Source organism: Muscardinus avellanarius (genome assembly GCF_963383645.1).
Source record: "Muscardinus avellanarius genome assembly, chromosome: X".
NCBI lineage: Eukaryota > Metazoa > Chordata > Mammalia > Rodentia > Gliridae > Muscardinus > Muscardinus avellanarius.
The window spans coordinates 17,256,172-17,270,402 of NC_137792.1; the positions used below are offsets into that span (position 1 = coordinate 17,256,172).

At 44.9% G+C, this 14,231-nt stretch overlaps 1 protein-coding gene across 1 annotated transcript in view; it reads left to right on the plus strand.

The window, feature by feature from the left end:
- Positions 1 to 9,788: 9,788 nt before the first annotated feature.
- PTCHD1 (patched domain containing 1) overlaps positions 9,789 to 14,231 on the plus strand; it is a gene marked incomplete at both ends in the record, with an annotated part of 54,172 nt that continues 49,729 nt past the window's right edge. The window contains one exon of the mRNA XM_080719297.1: positions 9,789 to 10,139. Within this exon, the coding sequence (XP_080575423.1) occupies positions 9,789 to 10,139 (351 nt within the window). The remainder of the gene's footprint in view (positions 10,140 to 14,231) is intronic.

A 14,231-nucleotide genomic window follows, 5' to 3' on the forward strand; every position in this document is an offset into this window, starting at 1 on the left:
TGCTACTCATCTATCTCCCTAAAAATGTATCAACTAATCCATTTCTATCCATCCCATTGCCCTCTGTACCCCGCCTCAGGCCCTAATCCCTTCTTGTCTTAATTATTATCTTGACTTCCTAACTGTTCTCTTTGCCTTTAGTCATGCCTTCCATTATCCACCGTCTATGCGGCCATCAGATTTGTAAAGCATAAACAAACAAACCTTGTCCTAAATTCCCCTGTGTAAAATCCTGAAATGGCTCTCTATCACCTCTTTAAAGCTTTTCCAAACCCATTCTCTGCTTTTCAGGCAGTGTTATAACATTTTCACTGGTCCCACAACACTCACACCAAAATCCTTTCCACATTACACAATTTCTTGTTTCATTTGTTCCCACCACCACCACCACTGGTCTGTGCACAGCTCCGGGGCAAAGTCTTTACATCTCTTCATGCTCTACATTCAGCAAAGTGCCTTGGATCCAACAGGCCCAATAGTATTTGTGAATGTTCAGAGATCTTTACATTCATCATCAAGTTTTACATCCGAAACTGTCCTTAGCAAGGAAATATTACCATCCATCATCATCCTTATTATCCTCATTGTAAAGACAGAAATCTTAAATACAGTGATATAACAGTTAGGTAGAGAACCATATCTGCTGATGTCTAGGACAATATCCAAAATACTTTAATTCCTATTGCTTGGCACACTACAGGAGGTAATGGCATTGACCTAGGGCTAAACCTTTCAAATCATGGCAGAACAGGGTTTTCTGTGTCTATAATAATCCCCTTTACAATATTCAGGAGATGCCTGAAGGTGGAAGCAAAGCAGCACTAGAAATGCCAAGTCCTGGGCTTTGTCTGAAAAAGGGAACATGATTTTTTTTTCTTCCCCAACTTAGAATCTCCTAGGAGCTTCTTCCTGATTAACTTTACAACATTTCTAGTATTTGTGAATGTGTTCATCATATTTCACTACTAATTAATTCACCAACATAATGCCATTCACTAAAAGAAAGTGATCAGCCATGGAGAACAGAATGCCTTGTAGCTTTGTCATTTTTAAAAGTCAAAGGAAGAAGTACATCGTTCTAATAACAGAAGGGATGAAGTGCTTTGTTCTTAGGTTATGCTTTGGAGTATGATTTTTTTAAAGGATTAAATATATAAACATCAAAGAAAGACTGCCCTGAAGCTAAGAACTGTGTCAGAAAACCCCCTGATTTCTTATATCCCCTATGTTCAAACGTAAGACAATGGATCTAATTATTAGAATGGTCTCTGTTCACTTCCTACAGGAAAGGAAGAGAAGAGAATTAAGAGTTTTCCCTCAGTAATATAATGACTACTGGTGATCCACTAAAAATAAAAGTATTTCAACATGAATAAGGTCAAAGTTTATTTGGTTGCTTTTTCCATTATGTATTTTGGAACTACTTGTCAGTTTTCTGTTTTAACATTTTGAGGGATTTTTCTTGGTAGAATCCAGACAAGGACTGCAGAAGTTTTGCCATCTGCAAAAAGAGTGGGTTGGATTAGATCGGCAAACACTTTGGGTTCCATAACAATATTTTTGTTGGTCCACAGAATTCTTCAAAGGAATAGCAACATCATAAAATGATTCCAAACACTGAAAGACTAATTAATGGATAGGCCACAATGTTTCTACTTTGTGATCCTATTAAATAATTAGCAAATACAAAAATAGCATTAAACTATTCAATATCTGTGGTACATTATGTTATCTGATCAAGATGTTTTTTTTAAAAAAATTATGATATCTAGTCAAGTCAGTTTAGCAAAGGAGTCAAGTAATTTTCTGTTTAAAAGCAGAAAGATTGAACAGAAAAGCATGGAGTTTGATATCTGGTTGTCTTGGGTTCTATTTATACTTCCACTACAATGTAACCCTGTACAAAGATAGCTAATCTTCTTAAACCTCAATTTCCTCTCTTTAAAATGGGATTGACAATAATTAACAGCCTACAGAATGATTTTGAAAGTTCCTAGCGCTGACTGGGGCACATAAAATGCATAAAAATATTTTTTCTTAATTGTCTATCATTCCTGTAAATTTTCAGAACAATTGCTCCTAAAATATAATGGATTATATTTTAGTTATTTCTAACACTTTCCTCTAAATGTCCCCCTCTCCAGACAAACACATCACAAGGGTATGAAGTATTGGACAAAATTGAAAATACAATGGTATTGCATTAATGGTCCACCAATTTAAATGTATCCCATTTTAATTGGCCTGGCTTAGAAAAAGATTATCAACCCTGGATTTTTTTTATTTAAATAACATTTTTAAGCCTTAAAGTTTCTCTAAAACCAACTTGGAAGTAATAGAAGCTGGAAAGGGTCAGGGTAGTTAGGTTTAATCAGATCTGTCCCTGGTGCTGAACACAAATAATGTGCCTAAACTCTCCTCATTTGGATGCAATGGAGAGAAAACAAGTTCGGCTTAATGAAAAAATGTAAATTGCCCTGTGTTTGCTATTAAGAAAATGGCGTTATTCATGTATCTCCAGAATAAGGAGTGAACATTCTTTGACTAAGCTCAAAATTTTAGAGCTATTCCCAAGAAGAGAGAAGGGGATGTCCACCAGCCCAGGCCAGTGATCAAAAGTTCTCTACCCACTCTCTTAACTTATAGATTAGTTTTTTTTAACGCATATACACTTTACTGCTTGCAGTGTCCCCAGTGCTTCAAACTATTCCTTGTAAATGTGTCTAAACCAGTGTCTCATTGAACTCAGTTTAGCAAAAAATACGCTCATTTACCTTAGTAACATTCATCTGCATATTAAAGTGTGCTCACTCAATTTAAAGAATTTTCCTAAAATTGGCACACCCACCCATTTTATTTACTGCTCAGATTTGTCACATGGCTTACACATATTTTGAATATGTGAAATCAGAACTGTTAACTTTCCTTTATTTTTTGATCATCTATCATCAGTTCAAATAAAATGACTTTAAAATCATTTGTCTAAATGTGGCAACATCCTCATCTTTCTTGAGCAATTTATGTGTTTTACTCTAGTAAGCCACCAACATGTATTTAACCAAGCCTGCTCTGGGTCAAATTCTGGCATTGAGAGTCTAAAGACAGAATCAAAGATTCAAGGTAAGGGTGTGTGTGTGTGTGTGTGTGTGTGTGTGTGTGTGGTACTGGGGATGGAATCCAGGAGAATTCTGCCTCTGAGCTACATTTCCAGCCCTATTTTTTATCCTTTATTTTGAACTTTATTTTGGCTACAGGTATTCTACTACCAAAGACCAACCAGATATCATCTATGCTTGTGTGTGTGTGTGTGTGTGTGTGTGTGTGTGTGTGTGTGTGTTACTAGGGATTGACCCAGAGGCATTTTATCAAACCCAGGACTTCACCACACATGATAGGCAAATGCTCTACCACTGAGCTACTTATACAATCCTGTCTATGCTTTTAATAAGCCCACACACACTAATGGGATGGAACCTTTTCTGTGACATTTACCTTACATAGGTTCATGTTTTAATTCTCTACATATTTGCTCACCCCTATTAGTCTGGGATTTTCTTGAGAGAAAGGAATCTCTGTTGATTTCTAATTGTCTAGACATTTGCTCACAGAAATGATTCAAATAATCTGTACAAAGAGGCAATTGCCTCTAATCCTAGCCACTTGGAAAGGTGAGGCAGGAGGATTACAAATTTGAGGATAGCCTGGATAACTGATCAAGACCTTGTCTCAAAATAAAATAAAACTGGGGATGTAGCTTGGTAGTAGAGCATTTGCTTTGTTTATGTAAGGCTCTGGGTTCAATCTTCATTATCACAAAAAGAAAAAATATGTAACAATTCAAATGAAATTCCTCAATAGAGTTAAATTAATCATATAGATTGTGGCGGTCTGAGAAGGCTTATTAGTTATATGAACTGGAATTGTATGAGAACTCAAAAGGATGGAAGGATTTCAAAAGGCAGAAAGAAGGTAAAACCATACTTTTTGTTAGGAGTAAAAAGCAAGTTTTGGACCTGGTCACCCCAATCCACAGTGGCATTGTCAGCACAGGCATCCAGATAGTGTGTACCAAAACATATTCTCCTGGACAATGTACGAAATGGCCCTCTCTTAACCCTGAGTCTTATGTTTATTCAGAAAAATGATTTTCCATGACTTTTTTCCTTGTGTCATCATGAATCAGTCTTCTATACTGAGTCTGCTAAGTGGGCAGAATATCCCAAAAGACCTAGATATAGACTCAGCATGCCTTTGGGCAGGGACCATCTCCACATAACAGTGTGTCTCTTCATCTTAAACAGACTATTAGTGCTGACTTCACATGCATCTCCTTCCAAATAAAAGATTAAATTGTCCTTTAAAGTTTTCCTTGGAATGTTATTTGGGGGAGTACATCTTTACTCTGCATAAAGTAGTTTCTTGATTAAAACCAGTCTGAGATCCAGTAGTTCATGAAGACATCCCCACTCAAGGTTAACTTCAATGTTTGCCAGGGAAGCTTCCCCACTTGGAATGGAAGGCCAAGCTTCCCCACTTGGCCTTCCCTGCATGTATCTCCATTTTCTAAGAAATCTTACATAGATCTTTAAAGATAAGCAGAAACACTCCCCACTTAGCAATATATTAGTGTTACTGAGATTGGGATAGTATAAAGTAATAAACACACCCCACTGGGTGCCATCCTCAATTTCAGCCTCTTGAACATCCTTTGCATGATCCCACTAAGCAAAGTGATTTCATGGTTGACACAGAATTGTTTATGTTTAAGATATATGCATGAAAACATTTTGTTGTCTCTCAGGCAGAAAATTGTGATGTAATTGAAAGCTAACATCTCACACATATGCTAGACAAGAGTGGATCCTGGTTTCTAACTTCTTGATCTCATCAAACCAAAAAATCTTTTCTTTTTAATTCCCCACTCCATACCATGATCAATCTCTTTGGCATCTCTGAGCAAGACTGAGCTAAGAGACAGGTTCCAAATGTAAGAGATGATAGAAATATCTGTGAAGTGGGACTGATTCAGTATTTTATCAAGAAATTTAATTCCTGTGGAGGAATTCCTTGTCTCTTCCAATTTAACAATAATTTGAAAGACATTTATTAGGAGCACTCTAGTTAAAACGCAGTGGTGAATATTTGACCCTAAAAATGATTGAAATGCAGTCAGATACTTATGTACAAGAAGTTCAACTCAGTCTTGTTTAAAATAGTAAAAAATTTAAAAGTCCAACAATATGGGTTAAATAAATTAAGGTTTAATCATTTGATGAAATTCTATATAGACATTAAAATCTCTTAGAGCAATATTATCTGGCATGAGAAAATACTCATGATCATCATGGGAAAATATTGTTACCAAACAGAATTTTTATTGCAATCCTTAATCTCAAAAAAAGCAAACATATAATAGATATTGCCAATGCCAACGACTTCCAGGAACACACCAGTAGTTGACAAAACTGGGTTTATTTTCTATTGCAGTGAGAGAGGACACACATCACAGAGAACTAAGGGATATATCAATAAGAAAGTGTTAGGAAGGATATGTGTTTTATTAAGTGATTTGGGGGAAGGTTTAAGTCAGTGGCCTTTGCTCCAGATTGGATGCCATCTGCAAGCAGGGATAGTTTTATGTTTGGGTATCATAGTAAATCTTTAACCAGAGTGAAAGAATACTAGAACGCAGCTAAATCTGTAATTGGTTTTCAGAAGACCAAATTAGTCATTTGGTTATTAGGTATTAGGTTTATAGGAACCTGCTTGGTCATTTTTTGTGGTTGGGACAAGTTTCATATTTTGTCTGTGTTCAGACATGATTATGAAGTAGTCTTCATTTTTTCTTAATCCATCACAGATATTGAATGCCTTTATCTGACATTAGTGTTTTGAGAAATGGTTTATGTTCAACAGAGAACGACCAAACCTTATTTTTGTGATAACCAGGCCAGCTCCTAACAACACCAGGGCCTACCTGATAATGCCAGGCCATCTCCTGGACGTCAGGGACTGATTATCTTTTCACACACACATATAGAGAGGAGGTTAGAATTATAACAAGTATCATTTATTAGATTCTGCTATATTCTAGGTGCTGTTTTAAGTGTTTTACATCTTGTATTCTATTTAAATCATCACAGCAACTCTGTGGAATAGATATTATTATTCCCATTTTCCAGAAAAGAAAGCAGTATCATAAAGAAGTGAAAATATTCATCCAATACATCATAGATACTAAGTAATAGAGCAAGAATTCAACTCAGTGAATAGGAAACCTCTCTCTCTCTCTCTCTCTCTCTCTCTCTCTCTCTCTCTCTCTCTTTCTCTCTCTCTCTCTCCACAACACTAACTGCATTTCCCATAGTAAAAGCTGGCATAGTAAAAGCTGGTTGAAGATCCATTCTTAAGTAGTTCTCTCTGAATCAAAGCAGGCAAGGGGAAAAAACCCTCCTCCCCGCCAACACACACACACACACACACACACACACACACGAGAGAGAGAGAGAGAGAGAGAGAGAGAGAGAGAGAGAGAGAGAGAGTGTGAGTTAGGAATACAGTTGATAGACTTAGGAAAGGCCTTTTCTGCGTGGGAGAACCACACTCCCACCAGGCCAGCTGAGTAATGCTGTGTCTCCTGCTCTTAAGAGGCATCCCAGGCACTGAGAAAGGTCACTCCTGCGATTCAGCCTGCACAAGGGCTGGCTTTAATTGGCCAGAAATTCTAGGGACAGAGGTGAAACACAGCTGATAGCATACATTTCAGAATAAAAAGGACTTGTCTTAAACTGCTAAAGGTCCCCAAGTAGACCTATGAACTGGTTTCCCTTCTCTTACTTTTGTTTCCACACTGACATCAAGGCACATGAAACATCCCTGTTCATTACCAATTTTAGGCCTCTTGAGAAGTGCCCACCACGAACTGCCTCTCCACTGGCTCAGTCGCAAAGAGCTGGGCCTGCAGTATTTCCCACTGCCCACCCCCTACCCCCCCAGCCCTCCCATCTTTCACTTCTGCCCAACTGAAAGCCATACAGGGCATCCACCCTGCCAGTTAGCACCTCAGCTGCTCAGTGTTGGGTAGTTTCCCAAAGCGCGTGCCCTGGCAGCCACTCGCGCTCGCCTTGCTGCTTGCAGGGGCACAAGTCAATGAGGCTTTTCCCTCCGCGATCATCGTGAATCAGCAAAGCGCTGCAGAGAGGTGGTGTCTCCGCACGCAGAAATTCAGATGCTGGGGGAAGGGCACAAATGGAATGTGGCAGGGGAATTTCTACCCCCTTTCAATGTGTCTGTCCTTCCTGCGATGGCAATACAGGGCAGGGTAGGGGGTGTTAGCTGAAAGCTGCTGGACTTAGGCTTCCTGCCTGGGGAGCCTTCAGAATCAAAGAGCCCAGTGGCAGCTAGGGAGGATGAGCCGAGAAAGTGAATGAGAGGGTGGAGGGAGCAAAGGAGCTCAGGTGGAGTAGAGGAAGAGTGTTCCCGGGATCGGCAGCACAGCAGTTGCAGGTGCTGCTGTGGGAATGTAGAGGGTCTGGTTGGGGGGGAGGATTAATAAAGGGAGGGGTATTCCCCAGCCCGAGACTTCCTGTTGCCAATGCAAGTTCCCAAGTTCAGTGTGAGAAGTGGAGGGCAACTTGGGATGGGAAATCTGGAATGGGAACATTAGGGAAATATCCGAGTCCCGTTCGTTCTCTCTCTCTCTCTCTCTCTCTCTCTCTCTCTCTCTCTCTCTCTCTCTCTCTCTCTCTCTCTGCCTCACTCCTTCCTCTTCCTCCTCTTCCTCCTCCTCGCGTCCCCATTCCGTTTCCCTTCAGCTTTGATTAATATGCATGTCCATGCTCAGTAGTGCGGGCCACACTCCAGAGGCCCCGCCTCCGGCCGCTGCCACCTCCCACTCGACCCTTGGCTCTGAGAGAGCGAGCTGGAGGGACCAGAGGCATGGAATGGGGAGGCTGAGCGCTTGGAGCATAAAACCTAAGGACCTCTCCTTGAGCCCTAGACCCCACCGTCCCTCTTGACCCCGACAAGGCTCCTCCGTAGCCCAGACTCTGAAATCTGGCTGGGTCTGCGTTGCGGTGGACTAACCCAGGGGCTTGGAGCGCGCTAAGAAACGCGCTAAATTGTACCTGTGCGTGGCCGTTCCCGCCGCCGCAGGTCTATCCCGAGCCGAAGCCGGCGCCCGCCTTCTTGGGGAATTCTCCCGAGGGGGAGTGCGAGGGGAACCACAGTGGCTGCCTGCTAGCTCAAGGCTGGTGCGCACAAGCACACGCCCAACTTTGCTAAGCTGTCAGCGCCCCCCGCGCTCCCCCGCGCCCCCTGCGGCTCGACAGGCTCGGAAACCTGTATCTCTCCAGGTCAGAGATAAGGCTCCCCCCCATACACACACGGTTGTGGATGGAGGGGGATAGGGTGGGCTGAGGTTGAGAAGGGGCTTAATGCGACTGACTCTCTAACCAGCTTTTCTCAAACACTATACACCCGCAGGGGCGCCCGCGCCAGCCCAGCCTAACCAGGTCCCCCAGACCTGCTGGTGACGACAGAGGGAGGAGGAGGAGGAGGAGGAGGAGGAGGAGGAGGAGGAGGAGGAGGAGGAGGAGGAGGAGGAGGAAGAGGAGCTAGAAGAAGAAGAGAAGGCAGGGCGGAGAGCCCGCCCGGAGCGCCAGAGCCCTGGCGACAGAAGGTTCCACGGACTGTCATTATCAGCACTTTTATCACTGGGGGACTGGTTGGGGAGGTTGGGAGCCGGCTGTGCAGTAGAACTGCGGAGCCCCAGTCCACTCTGGAGAGACGCTAAATTAGGGCGTGCGAGGTTCTCCACGGACGCATTTTGGGTGGACGTGCTCCAGACAGCGTCCCGGACCCCGCGGTCCATCCGAAGCTGCAGTGTTGGGGCTCTCTTAACCGGCTCTTACTTGGAAGGAGGCGTGATTTCCCCGCTCCAGCGTCTCCGCTCCCCACCCCCTCTCAGCACCAGCCAGTGCGCGCCACCACCTGAGCCTGGCGAGAGCCCGGGCGCACGCAGTCTTCAGCCTGCTCCTCTCTGCCTCTGGGGAGACTCGGCTCTAAGCGCGTCTGCCCGACGCCCCCCCCCCACACACACACACACACGGGAGAACTCTTTACTTTTTGTTTGGAAAATCCGGGCCATTTCTTTCTTTATCTCTGGGTCTCCCCGGAGGAGGACCAGGGAGGGGAGGGCGAGCGCAGCGCAGCGGGCCAGGCCGGGGGAGGGGAGCGCGGGGAGGGGAGGGGACTGGGTGTAGCCTGGAATTCTCCGTCCTCGTGTTCCTAGGCTGGCGCGCAGAGTCTCCCGGCGATAGCGCCGCCGCCGCCGCCGCTCCCCGCGCCACCCCGTCGTTGGCCTCGGGGGTCGGGTGAGTGGGGTCACGACGCGCCGCGGGGGTTACCCCGTGCCTCGCCCGCACTGAGAAGGGACTCTGCCGCTCGGCGGGGCGCCCCCCGGGCTGGGGGGCGGCGGGGGGTGGGGAGGGTGCCGCGGGTAGGGCGGGGCGGGGGCGGCTCCGAGGCCGCCAGGCTGGGGGGCTCTCCGGGCGGGCGCGGCCGCGGGCAGGAGGGCGTGTCTCCAGCCCGCGGGGACCCTCCCGAGGTGCGGCGCGGGACTCCCCGATGGTGGTGCCGCGGCTCCGGGAGAGCTCAGGGTCTTGCCTCCGCCGCCGCCGCCGTCGCCGCCGCCGCGGGCGCCACCACCGCCGCCGCCGCCGCCGCCGCCGCCCGAGCCCGCGCCGAGCGTGCGCCTCGCCCTCCTCCCGCGCCCGCTCTGCTCTAGGATGCTGCGGCAGGTTCTGCACAGGGGCTTGAGGACGTGTTTCTCCCGGCTCGGCCACTTCATTGCCAGTCACCCGGTCTTCTTCGCCTCGGCGCCGGTGCTCATCTCCATCCTGCTCGGCGCCAGCTTCAGCCGCTACCAGGTCGAAGAGAGCGTGGAGCACCTGCTGGCGCCCCAGCACAGCCTGGCCAAGATCGAGCGCAACCTCGTCAACAGCCTCTTCCCGGTCAACCGCTCCAAACACCGGCTCTACTCGGACCTGCAGACCCCTGGGCGCTACGGCCGGGTCATCGTCACCTCCTTCCAGAAAGCCAACATGCTGGACCAGCATCACACGGATCTGATCTTAAAGGTGAGAGGGGGGCAGGTGCAGGCAGCCTCTGCCGGTGCCGCTGTCGCGGGGTCCCGGCTGAGAGCTCTGCTTCTCCTATCCCAGGCGTCTGCTGCAGGGGCTCCCCTGCACTGCGCGCCCCAGGGCGGCCGCCTGGAGCCTCCCAGGCTCCGGGATAGGGAGCGTCGGGGGCCGGGGCCGGGCCCTGCCCGAACCGCTTCCACCGCCACCCCGCAGCTGCTGCAACAGTTGGGGCGGCGGCGGCCACGGTGCTGTGGTCGGTGCGCTTGTTTTGGTCGCAGTGGGCTTGGGGGCGGGGAGGCTTTGGGGTAACTGGGCCAAGAAAAGGCAGGACCAGCGAAGACATTCAGGAAAGTCTCGCTACTTAACAACAAAATACTCTGCTTGCGGGAGAGGGATTCAGAGACACCCTGCCCCGTCCTCAGTTGTTTTCTCCTTCCCCTGAAGTGTTAGGGGAAAGGCTGCTAGGGGAGTAAGGAGGGGCAGAGAACTGTGAGGCGGGATGGGGAGAAAAATGCCTCCCACCCACCCAGAAGAAAAGTGTGGTTCCTGGCAAGGGCAGGAGCTGCCCTGCTGCCCTCTCCTCCCGGAGCAAGGCCATATCTGTATTGGAGGAGAAGAAATGTGTGTGTGATTCGCAGTTATTTCGTCTGCCTCTCATAGTAGCTCCTCTCCTCAGAACTACAAAAACTTCCTTGGGAAAAGAAGGAAAACGATCGAGCCACTTTTATTTGGGTGCATTTGAGCGTGGGGGTGACGGACAGGGCCAGAAGGCAGAGGGCAGAAGCCGGGTTATGTAGCCCTAAGAGGAACACAGGAAACTGAGCAGCTGATTAGAGGGTAACACTCGCAGAAATCGGTTTTGCCATCAGCCCTAGGTGGGAATTGGATGTGAAAAGTGAGGTTAATGGTGATAAACTTTCAAGAAGTTCCTAAGAAAAGCAGAGGAGTGAGGACTAGAGATGGAAGAGTAGAAACCATGGGAGAGAAAAGCCAAACTAGGTGAGAATGTTCCATCTGAATCCCTGCTGGGGATTGTGGGGTTTGTTTACTTCAGCTTCTCCTCTGGGGAGGGCAGACAGAAAGAAACCAGTCCTGGCTGGGACTCTGGTGCCAGAGATGGATGACAAGTGTTGGTTTTGTGTGGATCTCTGGTCCAATTCTGGGACTAGAAGCCCTTTAATTTCTAGTCTACTTATCTCAAGGAGAGTCTGGTAGTGAACCTGGGGGAAACACTTTTCTTCCTCGTTTCCTCTGCAGGTAACCGAGTATCCCTAGAGAAAAGTAATTTTCCTCTATTTTTTCCTTCCCCTCTTTGTTGACATGTTATCAACCAGCAATTAGTCAAGAGGGAATCTGGCTGGGGACTCAGTGGAATTAAGACCTTCCTACATTGAGTGGCATGGGATATTTTTAATGCCACACAAATTGACACACATATTCACTTATTGCAGAACCTTATTAACATTAATCCTGGAATGTTTGCTTTTCTTGTGATTACACTTTCTACATCGAAGTGTTTTTCCGCAATACTTCAGTGAATATATTTTTACACACAAATAAGTGCTCCAAATGCTTTCCCAAGAAACATGTAATATATTCATCACAGGCTTAAGGAAACTAATTTAGCCAGTCCAGACAGCTGGAAATGCCCCGATTTTGATAGGTTATCTACTAAGTGATATTTCTCTTTGTATTTTCCCCGGAGGAGAGGTTTCCATTGTTTTTCCCCCCTGACAAACTGTCACGCCACTGTGACAGGCAGTCGCCAGTCACATTCACTCTCAAGGTTAATGAAACATCAACAGGCACATCAGGTCTTTTTTCAACTAGATTCTTTTTCTGTATTTGATTTTGATCAGTTCAGGACAGAAAAGCTTGTTACAAGAGAAGGCTGGGGCTGGAGAGAGGGAGGCTGGCTTTGCCTCCATGTCTAAAGGGCAACTTTAAAGGACAGTGGTAGAATCAGTGGACTGTTTTAAGAAATAGGATGGTTTTTTCGTGTTCAGTGTATCTGGGGAAAATCAAAACCAAGCCAAATAGCAATCAGAACTCAATTGTACCTGATGACTCGCTGGTCAAATGAGTTCATATAGCTTGTAAAAACCCACAGTTAACCTCAGGGAACTGCCTTTAATTTTAAAATACAGATACATTTTTTCCTTTCTACGTGCAATCTCTATTTTTAGTAGGTATGGAGCAGGGGGATAGGAAAGTAGACCTTCAGTAGTTATGGTAATATAAAGTGTAGGAGTGGGCACTTACTTTTTTTCTCTTTTTTTCCATTTAGAAACACGATGACTTGTCCTTTATAGAAGGTGTTAGGAGTGAAAGAGTCACTGTCACTGCCATTACTAGTGTCATTCTGAAACTGTTCCTGGCATCGTGGATGGCACAGTTAACTTTGTACACAATACCCAACAGTCCTTGCCTGTTTTATAGCATCACATTCAAAGTAAAATGAAATGGGCAAAGCTTAAGCAGAATTTGGGCTTTCTCAGGACTACCAACCTAGAGGAGGTAACTTGTAGAGTACATAGGATACTTCAAGCCTAATGTTCCCTTCTGATGATGTTTTCGGGTTATGACTATTCACGGAACAAGAACTTTCTTGGGATATTAGTGTAGCTACTTACTGACCAAAAATAATTTTTTAAAAAATTGACTTCTGAAGAATTTTTGTTCAAAATATGTAGTTAGAAGGGGTTTTTTTGTTTTGTTTTCATTTTTTTATTTTTTATTTTATTTTATTTTTATTATTTTTTTTGTGGTACTGGGGTTCCTGGAAGTCCTTCTACTTCCGGGCTACACTCCCAGACCTATTTTATATTTTTATTTGGAAACAGGGTCTCCTAAGCCAGCGTGGCTGGCTTCAAACCAGCGCGATCCTCCTGTCTCCGCCTCCGAAGTGTGGGGATTACAAGCATGCGCCACCACGCCTGGCTACAGAAGGGGTTTTTTTTAATGTTTCCAACACAAAGAAATGATAAATGTTTGAGGTATTAAATATCCCAATTACTCTGATCTGCTCATTATACATGGTAAATATGCACAGAAATATCACACTGTAGTCTATAAATATGTACAATTATGTGTCAAGTAAAATAAAAAAATATTTTAAAATAAATGAAAATTAAAATGTATTTGAGAGTATCACAGGAAAAAAGTCCATGTTTGAAATTCCTCCTGATCTGGTTCAGGGTGGTTTTTTAAATTTGTGCAAGTGACATGACTACCATACTCTGACTCTGTAGTATAGAATTTAACCTCATATTATGAGAGGGCCACTCTTCCTAGCAGTAGTTTCCTCTGAATACTGCAGAGCAAAAATGTAATTTAGGGCAAAAGTGGATGGAACCAGATGATGCTGGTAATGGTTCAACCATTAATTTCAGGACCTCTTCAAATAATTATTGATCTTCAAAAGCCTTCATTTCACTAGGAAATTAACTTTAGATCATTATGTCTGTCTGTCTGTACACCTATCCTCCTCCCCCGCTCAGTACTGGAAATTATATCCAACAGCATTCTACCTGAGTTACAATCCCAGCCCTACTTTTTTTTTCTTGATACAGGGTCTCACTAAGCTACTGAGACTGGCTTCAAAGTCGCAATTCTCCTGTCTCAGCCTCCCAGGTACAGAGATTAGAGATGTGTGCCACCACACCTGGCTAGCTCATTACATTTCTTAACAGAAGATCTATGATGTCCATCTCAGATCAAATTTGAGAGTAAGGCATCACAAAATTTTATGGACATGTTTTTTCATAATCACCTAAAATTAAGTATAAAAAGATCCTGTTCATAATTTATATGGGCCATGACCAAGATAACACTTGATTTATCTGATTTATCCCAGAATCATCCACATAGAATAAAGAATCAGTATAGCTAAGTTTTTAGGATAATGTTATCAGCTGTATACTACCTATAGGTTATTAACATTCAATATGTTTAAACACAGTATACTGGGAAAAGTGCTGATATCCCATTTTAAAGATGAGAAAAGTACTCTTTAGAAGTTAACTGACTTATCCATAAGGAATAAAAGCACAAGGACATAACCAGAACTGGGACACAGGGCATTGAATT